This window comes from Zootoca vivipara, chromosome 12, assembly GCF_963506605.1.
Source record: "Zootoca vivipara chromosome 12, rZooViv1.1, whole genome shotgun sequence".
Classification (NCBI taxonomy): Eukaryota; Metazoa; Chordata; class Lepidosauria; order Squamata; family Lacertidae; genus Zootoca; species Zootoca vivipara.
Window position 1 is genome coordinate 8,193,380 of NC_083287.1, and position 16,785 is coordinate 8,210,164.

The 16,785-nt window shown below is 44.6% G+C and overlaps 2 protein-coding genes across 12 annotated transcripts in view; one reads left to right on the forward strand and one right to left on the reverse strand.

The window, feature by feature from the left end:
• Nucleotides 1-16,785, forward strand: part of PDE1C (phosphodiesterase 1C) — a 311,437-nt gene that overhangs the window by 269,524 nt on the left and 25,128 nt on the right. For 4 of the 6 annotated variants that reach the window (XR_009558360.1, XR_004693428.2, XM_060280590.1 and 1 more), the window contains exons 13-16: nucleotides 1,258-1,339; nucleotides 5,105-5,225; nucleotides 6,946-7,121; nucleotides 9,555-9,854. Coding sequence is in view for 4 of the 6 variants with exons in the window: in XM_060280590.1 (XP_060136573.1) it covers nucleotides 1,258-1,339; nucleotides 5,105-5,225; nucleotides 6,946-7,121; nucleotides 9,555-9,854 (679 nt within the window). In the remaining 2 variants the exon portion in view is untranslated. Of the gene's footprint in view, nucleotides 1-1,257; nucleotides 1,340-5,104; nucleotides 5,226-6,945; nucleotides 7,122-9,554; nucleotides 9,959-16,785 lie in introns of those variants that run through there. The other 2 variants (XM_060280589.1, XM_035129011.2) reach the window with 1 other exon arrangement.
• PPP1R17 (protein phosphatase 1 regulatory subunit 17) overlaps nucleotides 9,945-16,785 on the reverse strand; it is a 55,703-nt gene continuing 48,862 nt past the window's right edge. For 3 of the 6 annotated variants that reach the window (XR_009558366.1, XR_009558362.1, XR_009558361.1), the window contains one exon: nucleotides 9,945-15,327. The gene's annotated coding sequence lies outside the window, so the exon portion shown is untranslated. The remainder of the gene's footprint in view (nucleotides 15,328-16,785) is intronic. The other 3 variants (XR_009558364.1, XR_009558363.1, XR_009558365.1) reach the window with 3 other exon arrangements.

Genomic DNA, 16,785 nt, shown 5'->3' on the forward strand with positions numbered 1-16,785 from the left:
TGGGTGCTGAGTACCCACACTGCAGGGCCCCCAACGCAACGCCTGAAGTCTCACAAGGCCTTGGAGAGCATCTCTGAGGCCTCGCCGCCGGAAGTCAGGTTCCCTGGTCTCAAGGCCTTGTGAGACCTCGAAACCTGACTGGGGAGCACGTGTGACGTGTCCAAGCTGGCTCCCCCCCCGGGGGGGGGAATGTCTACTGTCCTTTAGAAAGATGTGGAGGGAAGAGTTTCTCTCCATCCTTTCCCAGCGGAATTCATCACAGGCACCTGTGTGCTTACATCGGATGATCAATAAATACAACGATGAAAATCCTAATAACATAGCATATCCTATGCCCAGGTGCTGCTGTTTGTTAAACCACAGAGTCTAGGGCTTGCTGATCAGAAGTTCGGCGGTTCGAATTCCTGCAACGGGGTGAGCTCCCGTTGCTCGGTCCCAGCTCCTGCCAACCTAGCAGTTCGAAAGCACATCAAAGTGCAAGTAGATAAATAGGAACCGCTCCAGCGGGAAGGTAAACGCCGTTTCCGTGCGCTGCTCTGGTTCGCCAGAAGCAGCTTTGTCATGCTGGCCACATGACCCGGAAGCTGTCTGCGGACAAACGCCGGCTCCCTCGACCTATAGAGGTTCATGGAGGCTTTTAATGTTTAATAGATTATTGTGTTTTATTTTTCTGTTGGAAGCCACCCAGAGTGGCTGGGGAAACCCAGCCAGATGGGTGGGATATAAATAATAAATTATTATTATTGTTGTTGTTGTTGTTGTTGTTATTATTATTATTATTATTATTATTATTATTATTATTGAGTATTTGCATGACAAGGCAAGGGCGTCTCCCCCCCCCCCCGTCACTTGGCGACTTTGCCTCTCTCCCTCCATGTCCTCAGGCTTCATGACAATCTGTTTTGGAAACACAAAACTGTTTCCAAAGCACCTTTCGATAGGACATTGGAACAAGGGGAGGCGGAGAAATCTGCTGCCCCTTATTTATTTTTTTAAAAAAGAGCCAAAGTCTCACTGAATATATCTCTGCTTCTAGGCTGCAATCTACACGAGCGGATGAAATTATAGGCAGTCTTGCAGACATTATGTACTTTTTGCACCCAGTATCAATATATTGGCTAAGATCACAGTGCACCGGGAGTTTTTCCTGCGCAAGTCTTGTGTAAATGGCTGCAAAGTGAACAAGAACATGACTTACGCCCTTTACGTTCCTGCTTTGTACAAATCTTCTTTTTGTTCTTTCTCTTCATTCTTCAGGGTGACAAAGAAGCAGAACTAGGGCTTCCTTTTTCCCCTTTGTGCGACCGTAAATCCACCATGGTTCCTCAGTCTCAAGTAGGTAAGTACACCCAGAAAGACTACATTTCCAAAGTGGGGAGGAAGGAGAATTTGGCCACAAAGACACTGCAAAAGGGAAAGTAAGAAGGGAGAAAGGGGGAATTGCCTAAAGCACAGTTTATGTTCTTGCTTGGGTGAACCATCCAAGGAATTTTCATGGAAGCCAGGTCATATTTCAGATCTGGCTATAGTTCAGTAGAATTTTTGTGCTTTGTATCAATAAAGACCCAGCTATATCACCTGGAACCTGTGGTTAAAAGGGTCTAATGTCCCGAGACCTTGGACAGCTGCTATCAGCCAGAGCAGGTAATATGCAGAGTTGGCGGCAATATTTGACCTTTAATAAAAAGACTTGTATCCATTGCCCAAATCAATGGAGAATTAATGGCAAATTATGTCATTAGCAAAGGCAATTATGGCAAACGAAGCAAGCACTCAGTCAGTACTAGAGGGCTGATTTATACAGTCCTGTGCTGCTTAGCCTTTTATTTAATTTGCGGAAGCTTACTGCATCTAACCGGCATTAATAATCACATTCTCTTTGTAAATCTCATGCTCTAACATTTTAGAATATTCATTTCTCAGTCTGCTGCTCAGTGGGCAATTGTCTAATGACTTTATAGAGTGGCTGTGATTGAATTAAGAACTATCATATCCCTCCCCCCCCCAATTTCCTATCCACCAATGTAAGTTTCCCACATCAAAGCTTGTTCCAAAGAAGTGAATGGAAGAGAATGTCATTGTTCACCTTATGCCACTGATAGAAATTTTCTGATGAAGTATAGTTGGTGTTATTTTTCTTACAAGACGTACCATACAATCAAACATCTGGGGCTGAGTTACCCTCTGCACCCAGAGAAATGCTTTCACAGGTGAAATCAAGCAATTTAACTTCCAAGGCTTGTTTTTAAAGACCGGCTTATTTTCTAAGGACGGTATTTCACCACGAGTCCAGTGCCAATATCTGAAAATCCAGTCTGCTCTCTCATCAGTCAGGCCAAATTGCTGCAGAACACCAAGCCAAGAATGTTCTATTGCTCAACAGGAAGCTTAAAAGATGCAAACGCTTTTTCTTCTCTCCGAGGCTGTGGGAGGCTTGTTTGATTGGAGACTTTGCTCCTTGTTGTCATCAGTGCCTTTTTGCACTGATTAGTGTAGCGACATCCTTTCATTTTTGCCCTTTGCCTGGCAAGGAGAAAGCCCACACTTTCTGAACGTGCTGGGCAAACACTGACGATCACATGGGGTTTATGCCACGCCAAGATAGCTGAACCTGCTGTGCATTAACTAACTGGTCCCTGGTTTCTTTTTTAAAATGTTGGTCAGGAACAAAGGCCTATCTTAGGTGATTCCCAAACTGCACTACTGACCACCTACAGTGTTTTATCCACTCTCAGCTTTCACGTTTCTGCTTGCTGGTGACGGCAGCGGCCTCTCCCTCCTCCTCCTCCTGTTCATGCACTTGAGTGTCTTTGCTTCCACTCAGGGATGAAGTGACGGGAGGGATGCTGCTTCCATTTTGAGGGATGCAGATGCAGTTGAGCCACCGCTAGAGTTCCCAACTGGTGGGTCACTGCTGCTTAACTTGGAGAGAGAAGGGGGGTAGGGGAGAGATGGCAGGGAGGTTGGCGTGGTGCAAATTTGCCAGCAGGAGCACTGCATTTGCTCCGCCACTGCATTTGCTCCGCACCAACCTACTTGCTGCCTGTGCCCTACCCCTTTCCCTCTCAATAATTCATAGTCCCTGGAAGCTCTCAGTGGCTCCTCCCCACCTTCGGTTGGAAGATAAAACGCTGAGACAGGGGAGATTGCACCCAGGAGCTCTTGTATAGAAAGCAGGCAGGCCATTTGTGAATCATTTATTGCACTTTTGCAGGCTGTCACTGCATTGGTATGTATCTCCTACCATAGGAGCCAATCCTAGGAGTGGAGGGGTCTTCGTCCCCCCCAATAAAATATTTTAGGGGGCTGGGCCCCTCAAAGTTGATGGGCATTGCCATTCAGATGGTGTGCATGCACTGCTTCATGTGATCAATTTTCTGGGGCAGGGCTTATCTACCCCCCCAATATTTTAGTCAAGTTGGCACCCCTGCCCCCCACCCCTCCAATCCCTCTTCACTGCCCTTCCCCCACTTGAACTCAGGACATTTCCTCCATCAGCTTGGTTTCACTTTTTTAAAAAATGCAATAGTGTGAGAACTGGATGTTGGATGAAATGGGCCTTTGGGCTGATCCAGCAGGGCTCCCCTTACATTTCCATTTTACATGTCAGCACCAGATTTCGGTCCACAGGGCGCCGAGCTGAGGGGCGTGTGCAAAATTGAGAAGATGGGCCTTTTTTTGATGACAAAGGCAGCTTGGGACAAAAACTTGTGTGTTAAGACAAGTTGAGAAGATCCGTTTGGAGGCGTCAAATTTTGGCCAATAATAATAATAATAAATTTATTATTTATACCCTGCCCATCTAGCTGGGTTTCCCCAGCCACTCTGGGCGGCTTCCAACAAAATATTAAAATACAATGGTCTGTTAAACATTAAAAGCTTCCCTAAACAGGGCTGCCTTCAGATGTCTTCTAAAAGTCTGATAGATGTTTTTCTCTTTGACATCTGGTGGGAGGGCGTTCCACGGGGCGGGCGCCACCACCGAGAAGGCCCTCTGCCTGGTTCCCTCTAACTAGGGTGCCATATTATGAAAGATTAGCAAAGCCTATCCCTGCACACGTTTAGGTGTACATTTTTTAAAAATATGATTGTATCCAAAAAATATAATGTGTGGAACAGACCTGAATATCTGCTGGATGATGAGTACTTCTGCAGAATACCCTCTGAGGTTATTTGTGGACTGGGAGGAAGGGAGGAGGCAGAATGGGACTGCTAGTGTGGACTTCATAGCACAGATGATACATGGAAGATGATTTAGGAACCACTGCTCAGTCTAAATGGTTGTTCTGATTACTTTCATTTCCTGATATAAAAGCTAAGATATAATGACTCCTAGCTGATGGAAAGTGGGTTCCGTGTCCCATGCAAACTAAATTAAATAAGTGGATTATGGGAAATTGTAATTACATTTGACATTAGCGGTCATATTTTTTATAACAAGGATGGTGTTTCTTTAGACATTTCTGTAACATAGCACCCAATTTGTTTAATTTGCTCTGCAAATGGTGAATAATACATAAACACTGGTTTCAAATTTTCCTGCTCTGAAATATGCACCCTATACCACAAGATACTTACTTTTGATAATAAGCCTTCCTTAGTAGCCAATTTATGTTATTATATTATTCATCCAAAACGACCTAATAGCTGAACATCAGGTTTGATTTACAGAAAATACATGAAATTACCTCTGATAACTCTTGCCAGTAAGTAAAATGCAGAGTTTAGATTAATAAAGCGCAAGGGAAGCTACGTGCCACTTTTCCTTGCACACTTCACGACCACGAAGCATTCCTAGCTTTGTTATTACAGCATTTCCATAAATTTCATCCTCCAAGCTGGGTCAGACTCATCACCAGCTGTACTTGGAATTTGACTCAGATTCCCACAAAGCCCACACAAAACAATCTCAGTCCCATCTGCCGTGTGCCGAACTGCAGCAAATTATTTCCACTGTTTTAAAGAATAACCTTACAATTAGATGTTCATGCCTGTGCGAGGATTCACACTGTTTGTGAGCGTTTGATGCATTTCCTGCAGGTATTTCTTTATGAATATTGACGCCAGTGTAGCTGATCCTCTTGCCTTTGTGTGTCTTTTTTAGGTTTTATTGATTTCATTGTGGAGCCCACTTTCACTGTGCTGACTGACATGACAGAGAAGATTGTAACACCTCTCATTGAGGAAGCCTCCCACTCTGGCATGACAGGGTTTAGGCGTTCCAGGTATGATACTTTTCCATTGAGAGCTCAGCTCCCACTTCTCTTGAACTTAATGGTTGGAATCTGGAGCTCCATTCAGGGCCACCCCCAAACTTCTGCCGCCTGAGGCGGAACGGCAAATGGTGACTCATCCTGATATCAAGTCAAGATGCATAGTGCCCAAGGCCAATGTTATTCTGGTACGTAAGGCAGAAAAATCTCACCCTGCCATAGTTGTAAACATGCAGCAACAACAAATTAAATTAAACTAACAACTTCAGGACACTGAAAAATGGTTGCCTGATACAGCAGCCTCACTCTGTCCAATGGCAGAGCCGGCTCTGTTTCATGTGCACAGAAGCTTCTCAATTACAAGAAGAGAATGCAGAATGTCCAAGCCATGTCCCAAAGTTTCTCTTCTTATAGAAGACACACATGGATCTTGGGAGAACCTTTTTATTTATAGTAAATATGGCTAATAATCTTTATGGCTAAAGAGGGAAGAATGTAGCTATGCTTGATAGACCATGAAATGTATTCAGTTATTGTCCTACTGGAGTAAATTTAGGAGTTAAGACAGGATCATATAGCTTATGTCCCAATGGCTGGATGGGAAATATTTACTTTATGAGGAGAACATCATGGTGAGGATGGATAACATTTAAGGGATACATTAAGATCCCCTTCAATTCCAGATGTTGCATACAGTGGTCAACCCATGTTTTCTAAAGTGGCCAGGCAATGTTCCAAATTGACACATATAATAGGACGATTAGAGGACCATTAGATGAATAAAATTAACAAGAGAAAGGTTTCAGTCAGATAATGATAAACTCTTCTAGATAAAGTTCTACACAACCTTTAGATATTGCAAGTTTGCTACATGCAATAGTTGGACATGCAATTACATGGACTTGTTGGATTTAGAAAATGGTTTATTTATATGACCTTCCTGGTGCGCCTAGTGGCTTGGCAAATCCAGATTGCCATTGCTCATGTTGAAATGGTTTTCTGAGTTTTTCACGTCATTCATCACCAATGAGGCCATTTGCCATGTCTGACCCATCCTGGCTCTTGCTTGGAAATTGCCCAGCATTGAAAAAAGACTCAGGACCAAGGCAAAATTGCTACTCCGAAGGGTTTAGTCCCCCCCCCTCAAGATGCGAGCACCTTCTTAGCCAGTCCAAACAGGGTTGAAATCTGGGTAAATCCCTCCAGACTAGGAGGATGGATGAAGGTAAAGGTAAAGGGACCCCTGACCATTAGGTCCAGTCGCGGATGACTCTGGGGTTGTGGCGCTCATCTCGCTTTACTGGCCAAGGGAGCCGGCGTACAGATTCCGGGTCATGTGGCCAACATGACTAAGCCGCTTCTGGCAAACCAGAGCAGCGCACGGAAATGCCATTTACCTTCCCGCTGGAGCAGTACCTATTTATCTACTTGCACTTTTGACGTGCTTTCCAACTGCTAGGTTGGCAGGTGCAGGGACCGAGCAATCTGAGCTCACCCCGTCGCAGGGACTCAAACCAATGACCTTCTGATCGGCAAGCCCTAGGCTCTGTGGTTTAGACCACAGCGCCACCCACATCCCTCAGCAGGAGGATGGATAGGAAAGCTCAATAGGAGAAAGGGTCAAGTTAGTGAATGAAGAAAATGGACATTTTGCTCCTAAAGTCCCTTTAGCATCTATGCTCCGGGTCTATCTGGATACAATATTAATGCCTTTTATCTTGTTCTCCCCCAGTCTGAATAGCATTAGCCCCTCAGAAGTTAAAAGATCAAGTGTAAAGAGTACTGGATCAGAAGGAAGTGCCTCTCTCAACTGCTCCATTCTCACTGTGGACTTCAAAGGTTTCAAAAGCACCTGGACTGAGGTGGTGCAACAAAACCGGGAAAAGTGGAAAGCACAAGCAACCAAAGGTAACAACAAGCTACATAGAACTTTCAAAATACTTGGGATTTTGATGGTGTCTGTGTGTCTATATATATGGGGAAAGCTTCTATGTTGGAAAGGACCTTAAGATTTCAGTGCATCTCTAAGTGAACACACGTTGTAAAGATGTGATTATGCAGCTGGGAGAGCCTGTCAGAACAAAAATGCATCCAGCTGTTTCCAGAAACTGCAGATCGTGGGTGCCTGTCGTATCTCTACATCAGTGTTTCCCAAACTTGGGCTGTTTTTGGACTACAGTTCCCTTCATTCCTGACCACTGGTCTTGCTAGCTAGGGATGATGGGATTTGTAGTCCAAAAACAGCTGGAGACCCAAGTTTGGGAAACATTGGGGGTTGGACTGGATGGCCCTTGTGGTCTCTTCCAACTCTATGATTCTATGATTGCTCTGCAGGAATGCTTTCCCCCAGAACAGGAGCAGCCACACTAAATGCCCGGCTCCAAGTTACTGTGGAGTATTGAGTAGGCTTCTGAGATCTTTGGAACTTGCAGGAGATACTCTCCCCCACACTATAGTGTTCTACTGGGTATGATGTGGGTGACACTGTGGCCTAAACCACTGAGCCTCTTGGGCTTGCCGATCAGAAGGTCGGCGGTTCGAATCCCTGCGACAGGGTGAGCTCCCGTTGCTCTGTCCCAGCTTCTGCCAACCTAGCAGTTCAAAAGCACACCAGTGCAAGTAGATAAATAGGTAGCGCTGCGGTGGGAAGGTAAACGGCATTTCCGTGCACTGTTTCCGTCACGGTATTCTGTTGCGCCCGAAGTGGTTTAGTCATGCTGGCCACATGACTCAGAAAGCTGTCTGCGGACAAACGGCGGCTCCCTTGACCTGAAAGCGAAATGAGCACTGCAACCCCATAGTCACCTTTCACTGGACTTAACCATCCAGGGATCCTTTACCTTTATCTTACTAGGTATATAAGGGATAGGCACTTATATGTTAATACCAACACCTTGACCTTGGGCTGGTATCAAATTGGCAGACAGCACAAACTCCTGCAGGCATATGGCAGTGGTAGTTGTCCTCTAAAAACCCCCTACTTTCTGCACCAGCCACAGACTCCAGATTAACACCAAGGGTGGCCCCACACTTAGTGCATTGCAGTAATCCAACCATGAGCTTATGAATGCATGGACAACTGTGGTCCAGCTATGCTTGTTTTGCAAACATTGTTTCATTGCAGAACTCCATTGCTACATTCACGTAAGTGCAAATTTCAAAGGACGACTATGTCTCAGTTCCCATATTGTTTCACAAAGTGTGGATTTGACCATTTCAGCTTTAAATGTGAACTGAATAATTTTTTCCTCCATCCTTACTGCTGATTGCAAATGTGCTTATGACAGCAGTCATTAATGGAATGGCAAATATCAAAGCACTGTAACCTTTTGACAGCAGATTCAAGTGATGGTTGTGACAGCTGTCTGGGAACAAAAAAGTTTCCACTTAAACTATCCCACCCATGTAGAACACGGTACTTGCCCCTTTTGTAAGATAACACCACTAGAAAGTTGTATATATTGTTTCTGCTCTTAAGTGCCTTCTGATAGGTGAGTATTTACTGCAAGCTCCTTTTGCTTAAAATGTTGCTATTAAATAGATGCAAAGTAGGAAACAGAATTAGCATATGCCCCCAAGAACAAAATACTAAAAAGAACCCACACTAAGACAGGATATAAGTTCAGTATTCATTCTGACACTATTAGGCAAGTTGGATTTCTGGCTGTAACACACACAGAGAGATCTAGAAGTAATGGGTGGATTTTTCTTCTTTTCTTTTAAAAAAAGCAGGTTCATATTCCTGACAATGGCTGTTCAACAGACTCTCGGGAGGTGGGTGGGGGCCTCTCCATTGGCAAAAGTATTTAAACAGAAGTGGGAGAATAAAGGGTGCCGTGGCTGCAAGATTGGAAGTTGGATTGGATGCCCTCCAAGATTTCTTCCAACTCGAAGAGCTTGTCCACACTTTACTTGTGCCAAGTGTTTTCATCTTGTCTAGGAATGGGTCTGAGAGGTTTTTTGTTTGCCCCATAACTTTCCCTGGGAAGACCTGCTCTTTACTGCTGGATCGGCGCAAATGTCAATACACAGAAAACCCATCTGTTGTTTGCTGTGATTCGGCGGTCAAGAGCGGGTTTTCCTGGGGGGAAGTGGCGGGCAAGTGGAAGTGTGAAGGGGGCCTAACATTCTGTGATTCTACAAACATGCTTAGGATGGCGGTCTTAGTCACCTGGTGAGATGGGCAGGACCTGTGAGCATATTGCTGAACTGCAGCCTCCATCATTCCTGACCATGGGCTATGTATGCTGGGGCTGCGGAGAGGAGAGTTGCCCTCCTGACTGATGGTTTCTCTCCCCCTCCTGCCATTCATTGTTGTCCTTGCTTTTGCCGAGGGTGCAGAAGAGAAAGCCAAGAAAGAGGCCGAGGAGAATGTTCAACAGGGAACGGATGACAAGAAAACGGAAGACGGCGAAGGGAAAAAGCCGGCTGAGGAAACCACTGCCCCCAAGTCAGAGAGTAGTAAAGAAGGCAATTCGGGAGAAAGCAAGAGCACGGAAGCCAGCAAGACTAATGTGAATGGGACTCGCCAAACGGCTGGTAGCAAACACGAAGCTTCCCAAGGGAAAAATGCAACTCAGGTGGGAAAGGAGTCAGAGTCCAAGGCGGCACCGGGAGAACAAAAGCGGCTTGTACAGAATGGTAAGTCCTTGTACTGGCATGCGCAGAAGCAAATGCACTTTTTATTTGTATGGTGCCTTGAGCAACTCCTTTGTGGAGAGAAAAGTGGGATAGAAGTGTTTTAAATAATAAGCAAACAAATAATGCAATGTTGAGCTCATATCTTTGAGAGATTTGGAGAAGGCGACAGGTGGGGGCAGATGAGGTTTTTATAGCCATGCCACCCCAGTCTTGCTTTCTAAAATGCACTCTAATGATATCCTAGAATGAGTGAAAGAAAAAAGGGTCTGTGTGAGATCTCTCTCTCTCTCTCTCTCTCTCTCTCTCTCTCACACACACACACACACACACACAGAGAGAGAGAGAGAGAGAGAGAGAGAGAGAGAGAATGGACATGCACACACACACAGAGGTTAGAGCTGTCTTTTTTGTTCAGTTTGTTGCTGTTGTCATTGCAAAAGATAATGGCTCTCAATATAAATGAATTAATGAGAGAATCAAATGAGACATCTCATTTAGCTGGATATTGCACTTAAGTGCACTTTTGCTGCCGCTGCTACTGCTGCTGGCTCATTTCTGCTGTGTCATTCCCTGGGACACTAGTTTAGTGGCCTGTACAGTTTTTGAAGGGAACTTTAATGTAATGATACACAACATTAATCTCCTTGGATGCATAAGAGCGCTTTTCTTTGCTGGACTTAAATCTCATTCTGGGGGATTGTTCCTGTTCTCTGGGGATAGTTCCATCATTTATTTTCAGAGTTCATTATACTCATCATTCCACCATGCGGCTAGAAGAACAGCTCTTATAAGTCCCTTAAGCTACCCTATTCATTAGGAAATTCAATTCTGCAAATGTGCGCAGTCTCCTTGCCTTAGGAAAAGCTTCTGTGTCTTTTCAGAGGATAGACTTTGTGAGCGTAATATTCATGTGGATATTCCAGATCCTTGCCCTTTTGCAGTCTTTGTCTTTGGTTGTTGAAGGGAAATGTTAATATCTCTTTAGCGCTGGTCCTGCTGATTACACGAAAACCTTCAAATGCTCAGTTACAGCTGGTAAATGATCTCTGGAAGTTTTGCAAGTTGGTGTTCACTGAAGCCTGGGAACTATTTCCTCTTCAGAGAATGGCGCATTATGTTCAGCTTGGTGCCGACCCTATACAAAGTCATTTCGGGACAGAGAGACAGATGCATGTAACTCCAAGCCTTTAAATGACATGAAATGAATATGTTGAGGAGCTGTGGCATGCGGATTTGACACTTCTGTACTGTGAAGTGTGGCTTATCTCCACACTGGTGTTACCAGTGAGGCTGTGCATCTTCCCTTTTCATTTTTCAGGGCAAAGTTTTCTTTCCAGAAAACACCAACCCAAAACCTCTTGCTTGTTCAAGATATTTGCTGCATCTCTTTCCCCTGCTGCCCGAAGCGGCTGTGGTTTCATTACCGTTTTGGTTATTCTCAGCAAGAGTAAAATGGAGGCCGCCCATTCAATCAGTGGTCGCAAGGGGATGTCGCGACTTCAGAGCGCTGCATATTTGCATAAGCAAGTTCAGCTATGCAACCGTGTCACCCAGCCAGCACAGAAGGCAGGAAATGGTTGCCAGATCAGTATCCCTCTTGCTCCGAATGAAGAAACACTTGTGTATGTTCCCCTCTCCAAACTGTAGCAAAGGAGCACAGTAGAAAGCGTGTATCATTTCAGCTCTGCACGCATGTGTATACAGATAGTATGCACATGCATACCTTGTACCTTGATCGTATGCACATGCATACCTTGTACCTTATATGATCGTACCTTGGATCCTGAACGCCTTGGAACTCAGACATTTTGGCTCCCAAACGCCGCAGACCCGGAAATGATTGTTCTGCTTTGTGAACGTTCTTTTGGAAGCTGAACGTCCAGCGGGGCTTCCGCGGCTTCTGATTGGCTGCAGGAGCTTCCTGCAGCCAATCTGAAGCCACAATTTGGTTTTCGAACATTTTAGAAGTTGAACGGACTTCCGGAACGGTTCTGTTCAACTTCCGAGGTATGACTGTACTTACATACATGGTACATCCTTTGATATAGATGAGGCCAAGACTTCAATTCAAAACTGTTCTGGGGGTGCAATCTGTATGCCATATGCACATATGGTATAGGATAGGGGAGGGAAACCCCCTTTTTTCCTGCTGAGGTCTGTGTTCCCTCTGAAATACTCTAAGGGGAGTAGCCCTTCTGACAGGGGGTGGAGCCAGAGCCAACAATAAGCAAAGCTAGAGACAGACATTTTCCGGATTCCCTTATCCAGAATAAATACCACTTTGCTTCATTTTTCATCATGGCTAGTGTGGTTGCCTGGCTGTTACAGTTGCCATATGCCCTATTTTTCCAGGACACGTCCTCTTTTTCATGGGTATGTAAAATGAATGTCGCCATAGCGATCCGTAGTTGAAAGTAGAAGTTGGCAAATGTGTCCTCTTTTTTGCTCTTCAAAATATGGCAACCCTACTACAGCATAGGCTTCCCAAGCTTAGGCAAGTCTACTCAGATGTAAGGTCCACTGGGTTTAATAAGGTTACTCTCAAATAAGTGTACAGAGGATTTTAATTTATTTTTTAGTGCTACTTACTAATATGGCTCCTGCTCTGAAACCAAATGAAACTAATTCCTTTCTGACTTAAGCGTGGCTATGTCATTGCAAACACTTTGTCCCTGTAATCAGGCCACACCCACTGGAACTGATCCCATGATGTTGCAACAGACATTGTGTTGGAAACCTCACCAATAGAATAGCTAGCTATGCACTACATAGTGCCTTAGTGGCCGCTTCATGCATTGGCATGCATGTGCATAAGAGTTTCAGAGGCATCCGGTCCTCACATAGAGATTTAGAGACCTGGAGAAGTGTGCTGGACTCTTAAGGCTGACAACATGCTAACGATTTTTTTAGAAAACGTCTCCAAAGGTTAGGGGCAGAAAACAGGGACTATCCTGAATACATAGGGGCAGTTGGACTGTATAGAACAATCTAGTTATATGCCAAATCAGTATGTGTGAATGCTCCTTATGCTCTGTACATTTCTGTCTAAATTAGCCCTGAATACTTTAAATTATAGGAGGCATTTTGCAATCACGTCACACACTGAGGACTTCTCCTTTGTGTGATTTCTGACTTAAAAGGTGATAGTGAGAAGTCAGACAGGAAAGGTCAGGGAAATGCAATAAAGAAACCACAGGGTAAGGATCCAATTTTCTCACATGTTTCTTTATCAGTGCATTTAGCCCAGGCAGCTACTACCTGTCATATGCAGTGAACCAGCTGGGAGAAAAATTAAAATCATTGGTAGGTACTTCTTTGGCACATCCAAAGTTCTATAAGTTTCCCTTTTCATACTAAAACTGACCCAGGCTTATGAAAATCAGGCGAAAATTGAAGGTGTCGCTTTTCTCCATCTAAGCCCATGATACACCAGGGAGTTGATTTTAAAACCGGTAGACTCGTAATCTGGTGAACCGGGTTCGCGTCTCCGCTCCTCCACATGCAGCTGCTGGGTGGCCGTGGGCTAGTCACACTTCTCTGAAGTCTCTCAGCCCCACTCACCTCACAGAGTGTTTGTTGTGGGGGAGGAAGGGAAAGGAGAATGTTAGCCACTTTGAGACTCCTTAGAGTAGTGATAAAGCGGGATATCAAATCCAAACTCTTCTTCTTCTAAAAAGAGGTGGGGGAGAGAAACCACCCTTTGCAGCTTCCTACAAGTAGTGCTATATGTCTTGGGAGTTGGATGAAAAACAGACATATCTTGGTTAATTAAGTAACAGGCTGAAGGCAGCCCTGTTTAGGTAAGCTTTTAATCTTTAAGAAATTAGTGTATTTTAATATTTCTGTTGGAAGCCGCCCAGAGTGGCTGGGGAAACCCAGCCAGATGGGCGGGGTATAAATAATAATAATAATAATAATAATAATAATAATAATAATAATAATAATAATTATTATTATTTTCACTCCAAAACAACAATTGATAATTTCAAGTCAACTCTAGCCGGTCTCTCCCCCCCCCACTTGTTTAGAAATGTGCGCCCTCTTATCAATGACTTGAAATCTGTATGAAAATGGAACGTAGGAAGTGGAACATATGGATATGTTCTTGAAGGAAACAGTAAAACATCTGGGCCTGATTCCATAGCTTTGCCCTGTGCACAGCTGCTCTCAGAAAACAGAACATTTGCTACCCTTTCCGTGCAAACACCATTGTTTGCCAATGTTTTTCTTTCAAAGGCAGCGTGTGTACCGTGGCCACCAATGAAGTGGAATTATCTCATTTTGCAAATTATATCCCCCCAGGAGTTAATTAGACTGCTTATCATGATTTTAATTTTAAAATAGCTAGCTCCTTCTGTGCACCGTACTATTAGAAATTAAGTTCCGCGCCATCAGTTTCAGATTCATTTTGTTAGTGCCTCGCATTGGCACGTACCATTGGAATGGCAAAATCCAGTGTAGGAAGGAGTGGAGGCTGGTTCAACGGGGCACTGCCCCAGTGACACCTCTGCCCTCAGCCAGCCACCAAATCTGCCGTCCTCCAGACGGTGGCACTACCTGCGGTCTTAATAATAATAATAATTATTATTAGTATTTATATGCTGCCTATTTGACTGGGTTGCCCCAGCCACTCTGGGTAGCTTCCAACAAATGAAAACACAGTAAGACTATTTAACTCTGGCACCAACTACTGATGAACCCCCTGCTTTCTGCCCCACAAGTCCTAATGGGCACCAACCACCACTGCAGGTGGTGCTGTGGTCTAAACCACTGAGCCTCTTGGGCTTGCCGATCAGGTCAACGGTTCAAATCCCCGTGACGGGGTGAGCTCCCGTTGCTCTGTCTCAGCTTTTGCCAACCTAGCAGTTCGAAAGCACGCTAGTGCAAGTAGATAAATAGGCACCACCGGACATCCCTGGAAAATAGGGACACTTGGAGGGTCTGTTAAAGTCCCATCTAGGTTGGTCCTACAGTAAAAGCTCATTGATGCCATGAATTGAAAGTTATGGCACGCACATGACTGCTACCAAATACAGTTGCCCTGTGGCTTCATGTACCTGTTTCCAAAATCTCACACACACACACCCCCACTGGATCTACTTTTAGTAAACCATTTTTTCACAATTAAACACAGAGCGGCATGGAACAGGATTCTGTAACTATATGCTTTCAATGCCATTACTTTTTTTGGGGGGGGGATATATAACACTGCACTGAACCTCTTGACTAAATTGAAATGTTGATGAAACAATTCATCCATTTCCCCATAATGTATTTTCCCATAGATAATCAGCTTCTATTGCTTACCACTTTTGATGGGGACATCTGTGGAGGTCTCTATGTGCAGGGAATGACTGATGGAATGTAGTTCAGGATGGGTGGCGCTGTGGTCTAAACCACTGAGCGTAAGGTCGGCAGTACAAATCCGCATGATGGGGTGAGATCCTGTTGCTGAGTCCCAGCTCCTGCCAACCTAGCAGTTCAAAAGCATAACAGTGTAAATAGATAAATAGGTACCACTGCAGCAGGAAGGTAAACAGCGTTTCCGTGTGCTCTGGTTTCTGTCACGGTGTCCCGTTGCGCCAGAAGCGGTCTAGTCATGTTGGCCACATGGCCCGGAAAGCTGTCTGTGGACAAAGGGCAGCTCCCTTGGCCTGAAAACAAGATGAGCGCCACAACCCCATAGTTGACTGGACTTAATCATCCAGGGGTCCTTCACCTTTTTTCCCTTTTCAGTAGGTATACACGGAACCCACATACCTGGATAAACTCTTTGGGAGTAGAGACAGACATATGGTCAAATATTTTGTGATACTGGAATAGTGCTGCAGGTTTTATGTTTCATTTTCATTCCAAAAGCATTGAAGTGCTCCTTCACACAACCATGTGAACATGTGGCAGCTGAGGAGTTTTTAAATGGGCTTTTAAATGAGCTGCTCTGAACTTCAGTTGGTGATTGCATAGGCTCAAAGGGTTGTATGGATTAACAGACTCCTTTGGAAGGTGGTGGACTCTCCTTCCTTGGAGATTTTTAAGCAGAGGTTGGACGGCCATCTGTCATGGATGCTCTAGCTGAGATTCCTGCATGGCAGGGGGTGGGACTAGATGACCCTCAGGGTTCACTTCCAACTCTACAATTCTTTGATTATCCAGATTAGGCCATTACTCAACAGCAGGGGTCAGCAAACTTTTTCAGCTGTGGGACGGTCCATCGTCCCTCAGACCATGTGGTGGGCTGGACTATAGTGTGTGTGTGTGTGTGTGTGTGTGTGTGTGTGTGTGTGTGTGAACGAATTCCTATGCCCCACAAATAACCCAGAGATGCATTTTAAATAAAAGGACACATTCTACTCATGTAAAAACACACTGATTCCCGGACCATCTGTGGGCCAGATTGAGAAGGCGATTGGGCCGCATCCAGCCCCCAGCCTTAGGTTGCCTACCCCTGATCAACAGTAATCTCAATATGAGGGGTAAGTGCATATCCCAACTGTACAGAAAATTTGCCACATTTGTGCCTAACCATTTGCTGCATTTCAATAGTGTATTAAACTATGAATATGAAAACGAATCCATGTTCTTGGCAAAGGAAAACTGGAGGCAAGGAAAAACAGTCACAGCATGTCATAAGGAAGCAAGCAATGCTTCCATCTAGTGGCCATAATGTATTTCACAAACTTGATTTATGACTGCACTTCCCTACAGAAGTATAATTTTAAACGTCTGAGCTTCAATTCCTATATTTCCAATATGTTTAATCTCAAAGGTCACCCACTCACTAACTTTTGACCCTGAATGCCTTGATTGCCTCTGCTAGTCCTTCCTTGGCCTCCAAGAATGTAAAACTGTGGGCCAAATAATTCATTTTCATTTGTTTGCACAAAATGTATTTCTCAAGTGAGCTTGCCAGGCACTTAAGTCTTGCAACAAA